The sequence below is a fragment of the Oreochromis niloticus genome, linkage group LG3 (genome assembly GCF_001858045.2).
Source record: "Oreochromis niloticus isolate F11D_XX linkage group LG3, O_niloticus_UMD_NMBU, whole genome shotgun sequence".
NCBI classification, from domain to species: domain Eukaryota; kingdom Metazoa; phylum Chordata; class Actinopteri; order Cichliformes; family Cichlidae; genus Oreochromis; species Oreochromis niloticus.
In genome coordinates, this window is record NC_031967.2 from 25,079,015 (window position 1) to 25,100,135 (window position 21,121).

Genomic DNA, 21,121 nt, shown 5'->3' on the forward strand with positions numbered 1-21,121 from the left:
AATATTAGTTAATAGATGATAGTATATGTGACATCTAATGTTGCACGTTCCTCTGAGCAGACTGTGATGACTGCATGTGTGTAAAAGACTGTTGTTGGTTTATTTTTATCTGCAGAAAATCTGATACCACAACATTTCTGTCTGGGCCTCCAAGAAAAGAGGAAATGCAGCCTGTGGTTTCAGCCTGAAGTCTAACGTTTGTCTTCTTTAAAGTCAACACAGCACAGTGGAAATGTGCAGGTATGACAATGTGTGAAAACAGGTTAAAAGTAGCTTTATTGTGGTGATGACACATGCTGGACTAAAGAATAAATAAAGCATGTGGGCATCAAGAGAAACGGTGAAAAGCTTGTTTCTCACGCTCATGTCTTTAAGAGTCTCTGCATGGACGTGCTGTAAATGTTCATTTATCTCTGAAATAAATAAAATCATCCATCACTCTCTCTGTCCACAAAATCATATACAGACATGTTTTTCTTCTTACTGCAACTTCCAAACAGGCCAGTTCCTCACAGTATAACACAAAACTCCAAAGTATAATTGTAGCATTCCAGCCGGACTTTATTCAGACGATGCACTCAATGATCATTACGGATGGACCATGGTGGGGTATTCCAACCCATTTATTCACAAGTTTTACCATAGAAACATCGTAAGAGCTGTAATCATGACATAAAACAAAATAAACATTCACTTGATATAACCACGTTTCCTACATGCTAATTAATTCACAAAAAAGGCACAAGAGGTGCTAGCATCAGCCTGCTAGATCACTCATAAACTTGTTAACAATCAAGTAATAAATTTACAAACTGTCCGAAATGTTAACAACAAGTAAAATACACAAACATACCTGTTCGCCTTCCAGCTAGATGCTAATTTAAAGATGGATGGGAAACGATAACTTTCTCATTAACCTTTTCTGCAGCAAGCAGTAGCAGTACGATCTTCCTTCCCGGAAGTTGCCTGTTCCGAATTTCAAAATAAGAGTCTAATCTATATTATAAGGTGTAATTCGTTCAGGGATTTAACTGTTTGAAAAATATCAATAAGACAAATAATCTGGGTCATTTACACTCCCACCAAATCATTAGTGTTCCAAACATCATAACTCCATAACCATAGGAAGAGAGAACACAAATGATTTCATAATACAAATAATGACCAAACAACAGAAGCATAGTATGCAAGGAATGAACTAGTCATTTTCCAACAATAAGACTAGTTTTTGAACTGGCCGTTCGAGCACTGACTGCTTAGTGAGACGTTCACCATTTTTGCCAAGTTTCCTGTCACCTAGACATAGCTTTACTCTCCTAACCAGTCCATCTCTGTCCATTGTAGTCTCTACGACTCTTCCCAACCTCCATTCATTTCTGGGCAAGTCTTCATCCTTCATTATGACTATATCCCCGATCTGCAGGTTTCTCTTTGGGGTGTGCCAGCGTTGTCTAAAGGCAATGTTGGCCAAGTACTCTTTCCTCCAACGGCTCCAGAACTGCTCGGCCAAATATTGTATGTGGCGCCATCTCTTTCTCGCATACATATCTTCTCTTATGAACTTGCCGGGGGGAGGAAGGGCCATGGTAGACTTCAGGGTAAGTAAGTGGTTTGGTGTCAGTGGCTCAAGACTGTTGGGATCATGTAGGTTTTCAATAGTGAGAGGACGACTGTTAACTATCGTCATTGCTTCATAGAAGAATGCTCGGAGGGAAGCATCAGGTAGGTTTCCAGGTGAGAGTCCAAGGGTTGCGTTGAGAACACTCCTGACTGTTCTAATTTGACGCTCCCACACTCCACCAACATGACTTGAACCAGGAGCATTTAGGATGAAGTCACACTGCTTCTTAGAAAGGAAGTTCGTCAGTTTATCACCATCTAATTCCGTGAGGGCTACCTGCAGTTCATTCTTGGCTCCTAGGAAGTTACTGCCTTGGTCAGATTTAATCTGGCGCACGGCTCCACGTATAGCAATGAAGCAGCGCAGCCCAATTATGAATGAGTCTGTAGATAGGTCCTCCAGCATTTCAATATGGATGGCTCTAGAGGAGAAGCAGGTGAAAAGGAGACCATATCGTTTTCGCACACTACGTCCTTGCTTGCTATAGAAGGGTCCAAAGCAATCCATTCCACAGTAGGTAAAGGGTGGAGATGGATTTACTCGCTCTGGAGGGAGATCGGCCATTTTCTGCTCTTCTGTCCGTCTCCGAAGCTTCCGACAAACTACACATCGGCGAAGATAGGATGCAACCGTCCTACCAATTCCTGGTATCCAGTAACCGCTTGTCCTAATTGCACTGAGAGTCATCCCCTTGCCTTGATGCTTGACTTCTTCATGACAGTATGCTATGATCATCCTTGTAACATGATGTTCCTTTGGAATGATGGTAGGGTGTTTAACTGAGAGAGGAAGGTTTGAATCACAGAGTCGACCTCCCACCTTAATCACACCATTGTTGTCCAAGAAGGGGTTGAGGTGATGTAGCTTGTTATTAGGTGGCAGCTGACAACCTTTCTTCAATAGCCGCACTTCCTCCGAGTATGTTTGTCTCTGCAGATCTTTGATGATGAGGCGCTCTGCTTCTTCTCTTTCATGCACTGTAGAGAGGCCGATTGACTTATCCTTGTTAATCCTTCGAAGAATGCGAGCCACTGCACAGATGGCGCGAGTCCAGGACGAGAACTTTGTCAGCCGATAGGTAAGAGAATCTTGTTCTACAGTTTCTGTGTTTAGAGTCCGTGTTTCCTTAACTTCTGGATCTCCAACTGACAGTTCCGGAGCCACCTCTTCTGAGAGGTCAACTCCCTTTTCCCATAGAAATGCAGGGCCGGTAAACCAGTTCGATGATATTAGCTCATTGATGAAACAACCTCTAGAAGCACGATCCGCAGGATTCTGGTCGGTAGGGACGTATCTCCATTGCCTTTGATTCGTGTAGAGATGTATCTTCTGGATACGGTTGGCTACGAATGTGTGAAAACGTCGAGCCTCGTTATTGATGTACCCTAGTACAACCTTGGAATCGGTCCAAAAATGCTCTTCAATGTCCGCATATCCAAGTTCTTCCTTCAAAACATTGCTGGTTTTCACAGAGATGACTGCAGCTGTCAACTCTAATCTTGGGATCGTGGTAACCTTTGTTGGGGCAACGCGAGATTTGGCCATGACTAGTGCACAGTGGATGTCTCCCTCTTCATTGCTAAGCCTCAGATATGAACACTGTCCATAGCCAGTAGTGCTTGCGTCGGAAAAGTGATGTAACTCACGTTTGATAACCTTTCCGAAATCTGCCGGGGCGTAACTTCGGGGTATATTTATCCTCTCCAAGTTGTTGATGTCGTTTTTCCATTTCTCCCACCGTGGGCGAAGTTCGTTGGTTAGAGGGTCATCCCAACCTGTTCCATGGCAGCACATCTGCTGCAGCACTTCCTTTCCAATGAGCAAGAAAGGGGCTATGAGACCCAAAGGATCGTACAGGGATGCAACAATGGACAATATGCCTCGACGCGTTGCAGGCTGTTCCTTAAGGTTGGTGCTGATCTTCAGGCAGTCTGATTCGACGTGCCATTGGATACCCAATGCTCTCTCTGAAGGTAAGCTATCAAAGGCGAGGTTGAGGTCTTTAATGTCTGATGCGCGTTCAGTCGCTGGTATGCTTTCCAGGACAGCTTTGTCGTTGGACACAAACTTGTGGAGCCTAAGACCACCCAGGGCACAAAGTCTTCTGGCTTCTTCTGCTAACTTGATAGCCTTCTCTGAGCTGTCTGTACTTGTGACTCCATCGTCGACGTAGAAATCTCTCAGAATGAACTGAGAGCCTAATGGGTATCGGTCTTTATTTTCTGTAGCCAAATGCTTCAATCCGTAGTTCGCACAACCAGGTGATGAGGCTGCGCCAAAGATATGCACCCTCATACGGTATTCTTGGGGTTGTGCACCGAGATCTCCTTTCTTCCACCAAAGGAAGCGTAGGTAGTCCTGATCCGACTTCCTCACATGAAATTGGTGAAACATTTTCTCTATGTCGCACATCAATGCAGTGGAGTGCAACCGGAAGCGAAGGAGTACGCCGTTGAGATTGTTCATCAGGTCAGGACCAGTGAGCAGATGATCGTTCAGACTGGTTCCCTGGTACTTGGCAGAGCAGTCAAACACCACGCGCAGTTTGCCTGGCTTCTTGTCGTGGAATACACCGTGATGAGGTATGTACCATTTTTCGCCCTCTTTCCCATCATCGTGGACTTCCTCTGCATCACCCTTTTCTATGACCTCCTCCATGAACTTGACATACTGTTCTTTGTACCCCTCATCCTTTAACAGCTTCCTCTTTAGATGGCTCAGGCGCATGACTGCAAGCTGTTTGTTGTCAGGTAAGGTAGGTCTCTCCTTAAAGGGTAGCGGCATCTCGTAGTGACCTAGACTGTTCTTTTTGATGTGGTTCTTGAGTTTGTCCAGGAACAGGATGTCCTCCTGAGACACTGGTTTGCCGTCTTCCTTAGCATCCTTAAAGTCAGACTCTAGAATGCGAATGGCATCTGCCGGGGTGACTGGTGGGAGCTCCCTGACTGCAACTCGGAAGCACTGTCCCACCGTACTTGAAGTGTCGGGGCATGTCGACGCACCACCAACTATGCTCCATCCTAAGTCGGTACGAATTGCGTAAGGCTCATCGTCTCCTCCTGTTATGACGTCTCTTGGTGCCATTGCTCGTGCACAGTTATAGCCTATCAATAAACCAACCTCACAGTCCTGTAGAGGTGGAATCTCTTCTATGACCTTGGAGAGATGATTCCATCTTTTAGCTGTCTCGCTTGTTGGGATATGGGCTCTGTTTACCGGTATGCAATCCTTGGTATAAGCAGGAGGAAGGTTGATGAGGAGGGAAGAGCGATAACCCCGAACACAAAGCCCTGAGACTCTTTGGCTCTTCACGATCACGTCACGTCCGATCATAGTTGTTAACTTCAGCTTAACTGGACAGGAATCTGCCTTTAGTACATCACTCAGTTCCTGGTCAACAAATGTCGTGTCGCTTTGTGTGTCCAGCAGGGCGTAAACCAGTTTCTCAGTTCCTGTATCCCCTTTTGACACCCACACAGGCACAATCATCGATGTGTTAGTTGGCTGTCCAGTAATCACTGACATTGAAGTTGCAGCAGCCTCCGTTTGGCTGGCGTTGCTCAGGATAGCGGTTTCCTGTGGCAGGACCCTTTCCTTCTTTACATAGTTGTCATCGTGTAAACAAGTGGGATGTTTACCCTTGCATGTGTTGCATGAGTGTCGATGTCGACAGTCTTTTGCACTATGTCCAGGTTTGGTGCAGCCATAGCAGAGCTTATGTTCTCTGACAAATTCTCGACGCTCCTCCAGAGTTTTAGCAATAAACTTGGGACATCCATGTAGTCTGTGCTGATTATTTTGACAGAAGGCACAAGGAGGCTTATCTTTTCCTTTAACTGGCTTGAGCCTCTCGGTGTCAGCCTCAGTCTGTGTGTTTAGAACGCTTGCCTTGTTCCTCTTAGGTTCTCTGCTGCCTTGTTTTGCAGTGCTCAACTCAGAGCTGCGGAGGGCATAAGCTGAGGTGATCGGATTGCAAGCGATCTCTGCCTCTGTCGCTATAAATGCGGCGAAGTCCTTAAAACTGGGAAATTCCTTATTGCCCTTTAAGGCTTCAGTAACCTTCCTGTTCCAGTGAGATGCTATCCACTCTGGTAGTTTGAGGATTAGCTTCTTATTCTCTTCACAGTCGTTCAGTATTTCAAGGCTCTTCACATGTGTCATTGCATCTTGGCATGCGTTTAAGAAATCTGAGAAGTCTCTTAATCCTTCTGCATCTCTAGGTTGGATCTTTGGCCAATCTGTGAGCTTATCTCTGAAGGCTTTCTGTATGATAAAGGTTTGGCCATATCTGTTATCCAGTTTGTTCCACGCATCCTTATAAGCGTCGCTGTCATTTCTATAGAAAGTTCCTTCCAATGTTTTACGAGCTGGGCCGCCTACATACTTCCTCAAGTAATAAAGTTTGTCTGCTGGGGAGATGGCCTTTTTGTCAATAAGTGACATGAATGAAGTTTTCCACTCAATGAACTGAATGGGGTCCCCACTAAATACAGACGGCTCTGGAACTGGAAGTCTATTTAGAGCCATACTGTCTTGTAGGGCTTGGGCAAGGGATGGCACGTTTATGTCGGGTGGTGATGCTGTTACGTTGGGAGCTGGATGACCGATAGCAGGGGGAACATGATGATTTCCCACTGAACTATTAGAGGAATGCAGACTGCCTTCCTGTGAGGCTACCTGGCTGTAAACCTGTAGTTTGGCCCGAGCAGCCCTTAAATTCTTTTCTGCTTGAAGGCGTTCAAGTCTGCGCTTTTCTACTTCCATTTTTCTCTGCTGTTCCTCTATCTTCTCCCTTTGTCTCTCTTCTTCCAGCAACCCTTCAAATTCAACTTCCTTAGCAGCTAGCTCTGCTGCAGCATCCGCCTGTTTGAGTGTTAAAGTAGTGCTTTTGTGACTACGGATTGACTTTGTCACTCTAGATGCAGTGGATCCATAGATGGAGCGTGCGTAGCTGTTCTTAAGCAGCTCCCTGAGACGGTGATGTGCTTGTTCTGCATCATAATCACCATCGAGGTCTGACATTCTTTCATAGGTAACTTTCATAATGTCAGCTGTAACTGCCTCACAACTGTCAACGTGACGTCTTAATTCTGGAGAAGGTGCAATGTGACTTCGTATTTCAAGGTAAGTGTTTAACACAGTTTCTTTCTCTTTCTCCAAAGCATCCATCAAAGATGCCAGCTCGCCTTTACTAATGTCTGACTTGAGCTGCTCTCTTGACTCTCGGGCTCGAATCTTCCATCTTTCGTATGTTGAGATGAACCTTTTTTCTCTTTTTCTTGCTTCTTCCTGTTGCATTTCGAGAGCCTTTGGAGTTGGGATTTTTGTTCGAGTGGAGCGTCGGAGGCCTTCTTTAAGCTCGCCTTGCAAGTTGTTCAACGTTTCTTCTCTGCGTTGAATTTCCTTTTCCAAAGGTTCTATTTCCGTACTTTCTGATGTGTCTTCAAGAGATGCCTTAAGCCTTTCAATTTTATTCTGCAGGTCGACTATCTGATGCTCTAGTTCTGTTTGTGAGGAGGGATTCTCCATTTCCTTCATGTTTATGTTATTTACTTATCTAATTTGCAGGCTTTAGTTAATGAGCTGCTTGTGGTTACTATAACTTACAGGCTGCATTAACAGAAGGGAGGAGAATCTTTGCACCTTAAACCAAGTTGAGACAGAAGCAGATAACCAACACAAATGTTGAGAAGAAATGTATAAAATAATGAATGCAACCAGCTAGCTGTTGCAAACTGATGTGGTGAAGTAAACCTCTTATGCTAAACACAAATCCAATACACCGTTAAGACTGTACAGTTACAAATTGAATCAAATGCCCCTTTTGAGTCAGTAGAAGGAATGATAAATAAACAGTGGTGGTGGTAAATACCAATAAACGAGACTAATTCACTTGTTATCACTTCATGTCTGTTATTTCTTAATGCAATGTCCTTAGTGCAGATGTCCACAGTAGTTGACGTCCTTCTCTCTCCCTTTTAACCACCACTGATGAGCATGAATGTCCCTTCCTTGTCAATTATATTGAAATGTTCCATACCTTTTCTGACCGTCACATCAAACCATTAAACCAGCTGCATGATGATCATAAAGTCTCTGTCTAGAAGACCCATAGAATGGCGCTGAGCTGCTCCGTGAAATGTCTTGTCAATCCCAGACGAATAGCAACACAGCTCCGTGACTCGTCCTCGTGGTGCAGAGTGGCAGCAGGATGATGCGGGGGATCAGCTCTTACTGTAGCATTCCAGCCGGACTTTATTCAGACGATGCACTCAATGATCATTACGGATGGACCATGGTGGGGTATTCCAACCCATTTATTCACAAGTTTTACCATAGAAACATCGTAAGAGCTGTAATCATGACATAAAACAAAATAAACATTCACTTGATATAACCACGTTTCCTACATGCTAATTAATTCACAAAAAAGGCACAAGAGGTGCTAGCATCAGCCTGCTAGATCACTCATAAACTTGTTAACAATCAAGTAATAAATTTACAAACTGTCCGAAATGTTAACAACAAGTAAAATACACAAACATACCTGTTCGCCTTCCAGCTAGATGCTAATTTAAAGATGGATGGGAAACGATAACTTTCTCATTAACCTTTTCTGCAGCAAGCAGTAGCAGTACGATCTTCCTTCCCGGAAGTTGCCTGTTCCGAATTTCAAAATAAGAGTCTAATCTATATTATAAGGTGTAATTCGTTCAGGGATTTAACTGTTTGAAAAATATCAATAAGACAAATAATCTGGGTCATTTACAATAATCACTGTTTTGTAACCAACAGAGGATCCAGTAAATCATCTATACCTACTGATACTAATGTGTCTGTTTGGCTGGTGTTACAGAAATGGTTCCTACACCTGTGATGATGACGTCAGTGTTTGACTCCAAACTGTCTGCTGGACTCTGCAGTATCACAGAGTCCCCAAGTTTTTAGGCCTTTTTAGATTTCATATCTTGAAGCATTATAAACTCTTGAAATATTGATTACAGTTAAATGTGAAGTTACATCTCAATGTTTTTTACCTTTCCAAGAGAAAAATGGTGGGAAAGAGAAACAAACCTGTTGTTAAACAATCTAAAACACTTGGATATCAACATGTTTGTGAGTGTGTGTAGATGATACTGCAACACACCTTAATCATAACCTTAGTAAGAAAGTGTTTGCATGCTTTAACTATGACTAAAGCTCGAGACGGTATATTGACAATGGCCATCATCTTGTGTTTTGACTGAATGAGAAACTGAGGTGCATGCTCATATGGAGGGGACTAGCCAATCACAAAGTAACCACACCTTAAAGCATTCACTGCTCTGTTGTCCTTTTGGACTCAAATGTGGGTGGAGCCTGTAGTAGCTGTCATAGTGTGAAAGATGATCTTGAGAGGTAGAGATTGTAGTTTATAGTTTTATAGTTTATAGTGCAGTGTTACTGCAGTTTATGTTCAGTGCCACCATCCTGGCTAACTCACAGTATGTTTGTTTTCCCACAAACTGGTTAATAAACTAAGCAACTTAGGACTCAGCAGCTCACTGTGCAGCTGGATACTGGACTTCCTGAGCAACAGACCCCAGAACGTAAGAATGGGAGAGCACACCTCCTCCACCCTCATTCTGAATGTGGGTGTCCCACAGGGGTGTGTCCTCAGTCCCCTCTTATACTCACTTTTCACCCATGACTGTTCACCAATCCACACCAGTAACACCATTATAAAATTTGCTGATGACACCACTGTCATTGGACTGATCGACAACAACGATGATTCAGCCTACAGAGAGGAGGTTCAGCATCTGAAGCAATGGTGTGACAACAACAACCTGCATCTGAACACAGCCAAGACCAAGGAGATGGTAATCGACTTCAGAAGAACAAAGCGATCTGAGCACTCTACCCTCTACATTGATGGGGAGGAGGTAGAAAGGGTAGAAAGCTTTAAGTTCCTCGGAGTCCACATCTCGGCCGACCTTACCTGGTCCACAAACATCTCCCACCAGGTAGGGAAAGCACAACAAAGGCTGTACTTCCTCAGGAAACTACGTCAGGCCCAATTACCCCAAAGACTGCTAGTAAACTTCTACCGCTCCACCATTGAGAGCCTTCTGACTTACTGCTGCACACTCTGGTTCAACTGCTGCACTGCGGAGGACAAGAGGAAACTGCAGCGGGTGGTGAGGGCAGCAGAGCGGGCAATCGGCACTTCACTAACTCCCCTCAGAGACATCTATACTGGCAGACTTCAGCAGAAAGCCAGCATCATCATCAAAGACCCCTCGCACCATGGACACTCACTTTTTTCCCCCCTTCCCTCTGGTAAACGCTACAGGTCCATCAGGTCAAAGACAAACAGACTCAACAGAAGTTTTTACCCACAGGCTGTCAAACATGCCCTACCTCCACCCTGATTGGAGGATAACTGCACTGCCAACACTCATGGACATTACACCGTATTTATAAATCGTATTTCTGTTTATACTTCAATGCAAACAACACCCTTACCTCTTTAAACTGTATTTATTATAACATTATTTAGTATAGTTCCAACAGAACCCCCCCCACTCAGTGTGCAATATCATCCCCCCCCCACACACTCAATGTGCAATATCATCCCCCCCCCACACACTCAATGTGCAATATCACTGATCACACTGCACCTCTCAATGCACCTGCTAGTTAGATGGCATGTATGTGTATGTATATAGATGTAAGCGTGTATGTGGAAATATGTGTGTGTATGCATGTACGGATGCAAATATGTATATATACATATATGTATGTATGTGCGTGTATGTTTGCAGGTGTATGTATAACTTGTACATATCTTTCTTGTGTAAATGTAAATTTGTCATTGTGTAAATACTTACACTATTGTGTACTCCACACACATGGAGAGATGCCAAACTGCCTTTCACTGTTCTTGTAACAGTGACAATAAAAAGCTATTCTATTCTATTCTATTCTATTCTATTCTATTCCATTCTCAGACTTTTCGGGTGGGAAATCAGAGTTGAGGGGACATTCCATAAAAGGACAACAAAAAAAACAAAACAAAAAAAAACAAACAAAGAGATTTTGGGTGACATCACTATGACTCCTTGCCTCATCCTATCATGTGACCTATTGAGGTCACCTGAGGAAAGAGCCATGAAGCGGTTGAGGCACCAAGGATCTCAACATTGCATTGTAGGTGACTGACAGCTGACGCCATAAGCCACCATCTCTGGTCAATGATGGTCATTCACAGTGGACATAGATGGCCTCTTTCACTCCTCTTTCAAACTGTTGGTCTTCTCAGTCCCAAATCTGAACACTGGCACATTAAATGAGTGATATTTACAATGATATTGGCAGCAGATGAAACCAAAATAAATAGTTTGAGATCACTGTCTGTGCATAATCCTGGAGAGTAAGAACAACACATTTTGGGAAGACAGCATTCATGCATGATACAATAAATGTCTGTGGATGTCCACAAACATTGGTTGATAAGATGACTCAAGATAAAATATTCCAACATTATGATGATCCACAGCATACTGCACAAATCACATAAAAGTCTCTGAGAATAAAACATAATTATGAGCTGGTAAAATATGTCACCTGACCTGAAACAACAGAAGGTAAGAAGAAAACACAAGAAGCAAGCCTGCATGTTTGCAGTGGACAGGAAATGTGAACACGTCACACAACCGCTGTGGTCAAAGCTACAGGAGCTGTTTGAGGTTTGTATAAAAGGAAAGGAAGCACAGAGAGGCCACAGTCAGAAGAAACACTCTGGTCTTATCTGTATTAAATGCAGCTTCTCTTTTTATTATTGATGTAAAGTCAAAGTGTTTGAGATCAGCTGAGGATCAGAGTGCAGCAGGGCTGGATGTGAGGATGAAGCGCTCTTTGCTCTGCATGACGGGCTTATTGTGTAAGTACATTTGTGACATTGTTTGAATGGCACTGATTAATGAAAGTGTTTCTCATGTGTGAGAATTAGAGTGTATCACTGGTTTGAAGTGTTTATCTGAGAGTTTGAACAAAGCATATTTGTGATGTTTATGATAGTTACAGACAAATGTTGGCTGGTTCCTTGGTTCAGTTTATTCTGGAGTATCGTGTTGGATACACCGCTGCTTGTTGCACTTGACTCACTGCCACTGTGTAAAGTTCATATAATCATGTTTTTTCTAATGTGTTACTAGATTATAGTTTATTTGCATAGAAATATTGTGATGAGCAGTAACTGTGTCATGTGAAAATTAATCTTTAAACACTGATGATGTTTAATCTTTACTTTAGTGTTCGGTACTCTCTTCTATGTTAATGCTGAAGGTGAGAAATGTTTCTTTTTCCTTTCTTCACATTTATCAAATATGAATAATTTTGCTCTGATATTTGATATTTCATGCTCTGTTTTAATTCGCAGCTTTTCTCTCTGTTTGTGCATCATTTTATTTAAGATTTAAATCAGTTTATTAACAATTAAATCCTGCAGTTTCAATTTGTCTGATTACAAATTCATATTTCTATCAGATTTTTCTTGTTTTAATATTTTTTAAACACACAGGAAGTAACAAGGTCACACTAACAGTTCAGCTCTGTGCAGTCACTCTGTTGTTTTACTCATAATATTAATTAACTGCTTTAATTTGTTTCATGAAAACATCTTATTATTTTCAAGTTCAAATGTCACCAGGATGCAGTAAATCTTTTGACTCTTAACAGCAGCAATAAAAATCAGGACAGCTTCAAAATGACTTTATTCTTCCATCAATCTCTAACTTGATGTGTTTATGTGAACAGTTCCCAATAAGCCCACCGTGATCCTCGAACCATCCTGGCCTCAGATATACAGCAGTGAGACAGTCACTGTCAGATGTGAAGGAAGTCAGTCGGTGTTTGTTTGGAGAGAAGACGAGTTAATCAGACCATCAACATCTGAATACAGAATCAGCAGAGCTACTGAGTCTGACAGTGGAGGATACAGCTGCTGCACCATGAGTCTTTCAGTGTGCAGTGACATCATCACACTGACTGTATCGTGTAAGTTTGACACATTTCATTCAGTCATATTGTTCTTTGTTTTAGTTTTGTAACAAAATCGTGGAAAATCATAAAAAATATAAAACATAGATGTAATTATTTCTGTTTCCTCAGTACCTTCACATGTGTAGTTTCCACCACTGCAGCTCTGAATTATGACACAGTTATTTTGTTTTTATAATTTATTTGAAGTTGTTGAACAAACATGATCTATAAATACAGAATGAGCAGAGCTGCTGTCTGACGATGGAAAATACAGATGCTGAAAAAAGAAAAGGCTGATCATCAACAGAGAAGAGTTCTGTTATCACATCACAGCCCTGGTTGGAGTCGGGATAGCATACAGTATGAAAAACATCTGTGTGAATTATGGTGACTGATAAATGCTGCTGACTGTCCACTGGTTATGCATCTTTATGCATATATATTTATGTGATCAAGCTGGCTAACAGTTAGCTCAGATACCTGTGCTGTCCTCATGTGTGCTGCTGCCAGTTGTTGATTCTCATCAAATTTGATTTGAAGAAATTTTTTTTTCTTGTGCTGTTGATGCCTGTTTGTAACAAGTGTGATGATCACACTGAGATCAGGGACCGACCTACCTGAGAAACCTGAGATCTATTATTGAACTCCATCTATCTTCTTAACCCATCATCCAGGATTGAGACCTATTAAGCACTTACTGGATTAAAAAAAAATATATAAATTGTATTTTTTTAAATGACTACTAAGTTTTTATGTTTCAATCTTTATTTGTTATATAACAAAGTTTTTCCCGAAGCAAGTGACAGTCTGATGTTTGTCTTTCCTGTAACTACAACAGCAAGTAAACCCAGAGCCACACTGACAGCACACAGTTCAGTCATACCAGCAGGGGCAGTGTGACACTGAGCTGCTCTGTGGAGGGCTCTGCTGGCTGGAAGTTTGACTGGTTCAGACGTGATTCAGTCTCTTCTAAAGCTCAGCTCATGAGAGGAAATGAAGCAAACAGAGTTATTAGTGTCTCACAAGGAGGTCTGTACCACTGCAGAGGAGGGAGAGGAGATCCAGTTTACTACACAGAGGACAGCAGTGATGTCACAGTTATGGAGACTTGTGAGATTAATTATTTTATTTCTGCCAGAGTAAGAGGTCATAATGTGTTTTGTGCTAACAACTTTATTCAACAACTGCAAGTTTATTAACCCTTAAATAGGGAAATTCTTGAGTTTTCCGTTCATTGGAGAGGTGTGAAATCGACAAATGGAAGACATTTCTCAACCTTATTTTTGACCTTTATGTTTCTATTTGTCTCTAACTGGATATTTTCCTGTGAACAGTTCCCAGTAAGCCCACTGTGACCCTGCAGCCATCCTGGACTCAGATATACAGCGGTGAGACAGTCACTGTCAGATGTGAGATTCAGGGAGGTGAAGGAGCTCAGTGGACGTATGAATGGAGAGCAGCCAAGTTAAAGACACCTCCAACATCCAATGAACACAGAATCATCAGAGCTACTGAGTCTGACAGTGGAGGATACAGCTGCCGGGGCAGAAGGGACTATTTCTTCTCAGAGTGGAGTGATATCATCACACTGACTGTATCATGTAAGATCTTTCATCCAGAGTATCTAAATAAGGAAAAAGCACTTCTTCTTTCTTACAGCTTTATAACTGTCTTTCATGTTGGTCAGTAAAATGTTTAGTTTTTATTCCAACAACAAAAACCTGAACAGCAGCTTTTTATTCACAGTGAAGAGAACAAAACATATGAGAGTAACTTCTCTGCTGTGCAGCTCTAATACATGAAAGATGAAATGCAGAACAAATGCTGAATCTGTCTCAGCTGCTCCACCACATCCACTAAGAAACATTAAATCCACTGATTGTTCCTCATGTGTGTTTTTAACTTAGAAATGCAGCAAATTAAATCTGAAAGATTAGTGTTGTGTTTGTGTGATAGTTGTACAGTTTGTTGTAGCTTCACCATTAAAGTTATGTGATATTTATTATTTCCATATTTCCACCAAGTTATTTCAACTGGTTTGATTCAGTCATTGACTTTTGTTCTTTTTCTAAACTGAACTGCAGATAAACCAAAGGCCAAACTGAGAGCTGATAACACAGCTGTTCCAGTAGGGGGCAGTGTGACCCTGACCTGCTCTGTGAACCCATCATCATCATCTGGATGGAAATACTACTGGTACAGAGATGAGAAATCCTCTGAAGCCCTGACCACACAAGATGCAGTTTTCCACTCAAATGGACAAATCAGTGTCTCACAGGAAGGACTCTACAGGTGCAGAGGAGGAAGAGGAAACCCAGTTTACTACACAGAGGACAGCCAGTCAGTCAGGATTGGGAAAACTGGTCAGTTTAACATAAAATCAGATAAATTCCTGATTAAGGAGGAAGATGAAGAACAAAAGGCATTAACATTTTTGACCTTCATGTGTTTTTATTGTACTTTCTTGAACAGTAACAGCCTCAAACAGGCCTGTTGTGACTCTGTATCCAAACTGGTCTGAGATATACAGAGGAGAGACGATCACTGTCAGATGTGAGATCCATGGAGGAGACACTGAGTGGGATTATGAGTGGGAAACAAACAGCAGGATAAAAGCTCCAAATCAAAATGAATACAGGATTAGATCTGCTTCATCATCCAACAGTGGAAACTATCGCTGTAAGGGCAGAATGAAAAGTTCACAGCATAAAACAACAGAGTGGAGTGATTCAGTCACACTGACAGTTTCTGACAGTAAGTAGAGTCATAGTTCATTTAACCTGGAAATAGAAACAGTTTGTAAAAATGTGTTTTTATTAGTACATGTTGAGATATTTGACATGTTTAGATAGTCTCACTCTTAAAGTTCATCATAAATATTTGTGAGTCAACATTTTAGTGACATTGAATTCAGAGTTAAGAGACGAAACATTGAGAGAAAATCTTTGTTGAACAGATAAACCCCGTCCTGTCCTGACTGTGTCTCCATCATGGCTGAGTCCTGGAGCCTCAGTAACTCTGAACTGTGAGGTTGAACATCCGTCTGCAGGATGGAGCTTCTACTGGTATAAAGCTGTTCCTGATCTATCAGAGAAATCCTCCAGTTATGAGCTGCTACCTGATGGCAGTGGGACTGCACAGGACTCCTACATCATTCATGGACAGACACACACAGCAGGATATGTGTGCAGAGCTGGAAGAGGAGACCCAGAGTATCACACTGATCACAGTCAACCAAAGTTTGTCTGGTCTGCAGGTCAGTTTGAGGAATTTTAATCTTCATGTTGATGATTTGAAAGTCTGTAAATCTGGCTGCATAACTAGCAGGACTCCTGTGAACCACACAAAAGTCAAACATATATTTCCACTGTGATATTTTGAATGCTAACATCTGTGAGCTTTGTCTCTTCACTGCATGTTGTTTCCAGATGTTCATTCAGCAGCGTCTCTCACAGTGAGTCCTGACAGAGTGCAACACTTCACCTCTGACTCTGTCTCACTGACCTGTGAGGGAAACTTCACTGAGTGGAGAGTGAGGAAGTTCTCTGAGGACGGCCGACTGTACTCTGACTGTAGGAGAATGACTGGATCCACATGTAACATCAACACATCAAAGTCAGATACTGCAGTGTACTGGTGTGAGTCTGGATCAGGAGAGTTCAGCAGTGCAGTCAACATCACTGTACAGAGTATGTTATTATACATTTACTTCTTGGATTTGAATGATTTAAACAGCACATGAACATTTGTCCCAGCTTTGCTGTATGTGAAGTAATTTATGTGGGAAAAATAAAAACATACAGCAGTTTTTAAATACACAAGATCAGATCTTCATGATGAAAAGCATTTGTACAATCTGTTCTTATTATTGTTTGACAGCTTTTTCTAAAAGTGTGCACCAGCTGATGTGACTGAAACAATTGTGTGTGATTGTGTCACAGATGATGGTAATGGTCCTATCCTGGTGAGTCCTGTTCATCCTGTGACTGAGGGAGCTTCTGTTAGTCTGAGCTGCAGTTTGAGAACACAAAAAATACTTTCCAATGTGTTTTTCTATCACAATGACAAACTTATTCAAAATGATACCCGAGGGGAGCTGAAGATCTCTGCAGTGTCAAAGTCTGATGAAGGTTTCTACAAGTGTCAGTACTCAGGAAGAGAGTCAGCACAGAGCTGGATGTCAGTTAAAGGTGAGCAGGATCAAAACATTTGATGGATTTTTGTAAATGATTTTTGTTTTAAGGCTTGAAGTCAACTGGCTCTGTTTTCCGAGACCTTTTATGAAATTGTCATGAAATATGAAATATAATTCAACTTTATTGTTATTTGTCACAGTAACTGTGTCAGGAGCTGACAGCTCTTCATCTCCTGTGTGGTTGATTGTTGGACTGGTTTGTGGAGTCTCTCTCATTATTATTCTCCTGCTCTTGTTGTATCGCTGCAGACAGTCCAAGTGTAAGAGCCTCTTCTTTTCATTCTGTATGAGAGAGTTTATTTACTACATAGACTTTAATTATTTACACATATATGTGTATTCTGATCGAACAATTTACATCACAAACATGTGTAATAACATTTGTCTCTTTCACAGATTCCTGCTTCACCAGGTTGGTAAAATACTTTTTATTATTATTTTAAACAAACATCAGTTACTTTTGAGTTTATTGTGTTTATTTCATGTTTCAGGTCGATCCAGTCTGAGAGTCACAGTCCGGGCTCCTCCACAAATCATGGAGTCAACCAGAATGAAACTCATGAATACAACTCTCTTCATCCTGGTCAGCACTTAAACGATCTTTATTATCATTATTAATATTGACTTTTCATTCAGTCTCCATTAACAGGAACATTTCTTAGGTTCAGTTTGTGCTCAGCAGTTTTTCAAAGAACATTTATCAAAATCCAGTTGGACAAACATCTAAATAACCAACTGACTACAAGCACAAAAGATCAGAAACAAACAGGATTTTACAACCTGATTGTTTCTTTAACTCGACTGAAAGAATCCACAAATGTTATTGTTTCATATCAGAACAACACAAACAGTAACACCATGATGGGTTCATGCTCTGAAAATATCTGATAGTCCTGGATTTGACTTAAACACAACTAATAAAAATCTTTCTTTGACTGATGACATTAAAATGAAACTCTGACTCTGGTTTCTTTTCATGAAGGTGATGCTAACCTCTATGAATCCATCACACAAGAGGAAGACACTGGAACTGGTACAGTTTATATTTAGAAAAGCTCAGAGCAGCTAGAGATGCAAGAAGCTTTTGATTTGAGGAGACTAACTGCATGTGATGTGTTTACAAACATTGTTATATTTCAGGTGCAGATGAACCTCGAGACGTCACATACTCTCTTATTACACTTCAAAACTTTGGAAAGAAGAGTGAGTACACAAAACACTCAGTGTGGAAAAAAAATCTGGAAAGTTTTTAAAGTGCTTAAGATGTTTTAATTATTTTCATGTATCTGATCATCTTCACAGGGAAGCATCATAAACCAGAGCAGAGTGCTGTTTACTTTGAGGTGAAGACGGGAGCTGCAGGTACAGTCACAACAGTCTCATTCAGTGTTTGTACTTGAATGTGTCATCACATCATTATATTGCAGGTAATTATAGGTCAACATGGAGTTTAGTTATTCACTTACCAAGCTTAGCTACTACATACGACCACTACACATCAGCAGAGTTGAATCTTATACACATCGAGGGCCGTTCAGAGTTTAGTGTAAGTTTGTCTGCTTCATATACAGAATGATATTGTTATTGTACAGTATGGTATTGTCCATCTATATGTCCCCAAACTAAATAGTTTCTCTCATGTTTTTACTCTGTAGTAATGTTCTTGTCATCATATCTGTGCTGAACAAATGTGTCCTGAGCTCTGACGTCTCTTTTAGAGGACAGTCTGATGTATGCTGAGTCAAACAGCCCAAAAAAGAAAAAGCCAAGAAAAACAAAGGTGAGCAAAGTCTGCCATCATCTCCACTGAATATTGTTCAACATGTTTATCTGCTCTTAAAATGTAAAGCTGTTCATTTTATAGTTTATATTTATGTATTCACACTTCACTGGTTCTTTAAAGTCTACTCTTTTATCTTTGTATTAGTGGAGACATCCAGTTTCCTCCTGGTTAATGATATTATTGTTTTCAATGATCTTCTCTTCATTCACAGGAAAATCAAGTCCTGCAGCTGATGCAGCAGTTTATTCTGAAGTCACATCAGGAAGCTCTCTCAGTAATTCTGCTGCCATGCAGGCTGATTTATTCTTCACATTATTAAATGTCTTCAGCTCATAATATCTTTACATGTTGGAAATCACTTTGTCTTTTTGTGCTTGTCTTACAGGTCAGTGAGGAGAGCTGTAGCAGCAAAGCCAAGAAGAAGCTTTTTATGAAGCCACTCTTGCTCCTCTGCTCCCCAAATATCAGACATGCTCAGCTTTATGCACAGTTACAATATTAAATCATTATATCATATAGACCTATTGCTCTCTTTTAGTATAAAACAAATGGAGGTGTATTGGAATTGATATGTTTTGTATTGTCATTTGTGCTTAGAAATATATAATCATTTGTGTGCTGATAAAATCTTATCTTATCCTTAATAGGTGTGATAAGATTCTGTGTGCACTCTTTGCACCATGAGATGAGAGGAGCAGCCTTGACGTTATAATTTCCATTATAGCTGTAGAAACCAGACTGTCTTGTTTGTTATCTCAAAGTGTAAGACTTCACACCTTTAAATGTCCTATTGCATGTTCATGTTTTTATATTTCAGCAAGATGTTTACTTCTGGTTTTCTGCATACAGTTTAAGTTCATTGAAAGGTCGTATGTCTATGTATGGTATAGCTGGAAACACACACACACACACACACACACACACATGCATGCATCTACTCACACACACACAGACACTGATGTTGTTTAGATAATGCCATGTGTAATTGTATTTGTGTCATGGTCCCCGTGCCTGCCCAGCTGGCCTCACAAGGCTACACTTGTGTTTTGCTTTCTCTCTCTCTCTCCCCCCTACCTCTCTGCCTGGGCGGAGCTCACGGCTGGCTCTCGCCCTTGGCTCACACACCTGTTGGCGATCAGCTGATCATCCGACTATTTGAGGCTGGGCCACAGATCCTCTCATCGCTGGATGATTGTGCTACTGACGTTAGTCTTTCTTCCCAGCTCCCGTGGTCTCGTACCTTTGTGCTCTACATTTGTGACTCGTGAGTGATTTTTTTCCCTTCTTGTTCCAGTTTACCTTCCCGGACCTGTGACCTCCCACCTGTACGAACGTGTGTGAGTTGGATGTGAGGACGTGAGCGAGCGTGAAAGAGAGAGCCTTCCCCTAATCCCTTGGAACCCTGGATTTTTCCCCGTCACTGTATATATTATCGCACTGGTGTGTAAATAAATGGTGCTCTGAGACGCCAACCTGTTCTGCGCTTGAGTCCCTGCTTTCAGATTGTGACAATTTGCATAGTCATGAATGATTGCTTGCTGACAATAAAAAGGGCTGTAGCGAAGGAATCAATTGAAGTTAGTCGAGTTCAGGTGAAGGAATCTTTTCCTCAACTTTGACTGACTTCCCTCATGAGCCACAAAGACAAAGAGCTCTGTCTTGTCTTGTTTTGTCGTGCAGTTTGCTGGTCTTGTGTTCCAGCGGGGTTTGTAGATAAACCCAACAAGGTGTATTCATATTCAATATTCATGCTCTTTATCTTCGGTTATTTTTATAAAAATATAGTAATAAACCTTCAATGTATCTAACATGTTCCAACAGCAGTGAGAAATATGTGATCTTTAGTATCTGACAGCACAATTTATAGTAAGTGTTTGCAGTGTAAATAATGATATGGGCACCAACAAATACTTTAACTGTATTTGTTTAAAGATCTCATACATTATCTAAATAAGAATTATATGATAGGCAGTGAATACATTTGAATGTATTTCATGTATATTTTTGTGTTCCTGATCCAACACAATGGGCAGCACATTGAACACATTTTATAAGTGGTCAGAAACTTGTAAATAACTCATGAAAGAATAGAGTTATGCTGAAACCAAGCACACCATTGTTTTTCTTGTGACATTACCAATAAGTTTGATGTGTCACATGGCCCTCTTCCTATTGAAAAAACAAAAGTTGTATCCAAGATGGCTGACTTCTAAGTGGCCACCATGGTCACCACTCATCTTGAGGAATTTGCCCCCTCACATATACTAATGTGCCACAAACAGGACTTTGATATCACCAACTATTCCCATGTTATTACGGTGTATCCATATAAATGGCCCACCCTGTACAACTACACTGGTGACTTTTTATTTTGTCCTGTTACCATTTGTAACTAATTTGTTGACTTTATGTCATTTTAGTTTCTAATAAAATGTCATGCAGTCCTGTGTTCCCTGATTTAATTAAATGGCAAATGTTAAAGTAAGTGGATACAGGA

At 41.2% G+C, this 21,121-nt stretch overlaps 2 protein-coding genes and 1 long non-coding RNA gene across 3 annotated transcripts in view; 2 read left to right on the forward strand and 1 right to left on the reverse strand.

The window, feature by feature from the left end:
• Window positions 1-21,121, forward strand: part of LOC109194482 (B-cell receptor CD22) — a 477,380-nt gene that overhangs the window by 433,776 nt on the left and 22,483 nt on the right. The window lies entirely within an intron of this gene.
• Window positions 542-8,364, reverse strand: LOC106098345 (uncharacterized). Its single transcript, XM_019365441.2, has 3 exons — window positions 8,169-8,364; window positions 854-7,974; window positions 542-659 (listed from the first exon to the last, which is right to left on the reverse strand). Exon 2 carries the CDS (start codon window positions 7,157-7,159, stop codon window positions 1,199-1,201), a length of 5,961 nt encoding a protein of 1,986 aa, XP_019220986.1. The 5' UTR covers window positions 7,160-7,974; window positions 8,169-8,364; the 3' UTR covers window positions 542-659; window positions 854-1,198.
• LOC102082042 (uncharacterized) lies at window positions 18,582-20,101 on the forward strand. Its single transcript, XR_002063955.1, has 4 exons — window positions 18,582-18,621; window positions 18,836-18,898; window positions 19,010-19,829; window positions 19,919-20,101. It is a non-coding gene; the product is annotated as an uncharacterized LOC102082042 (long non-coding RNA).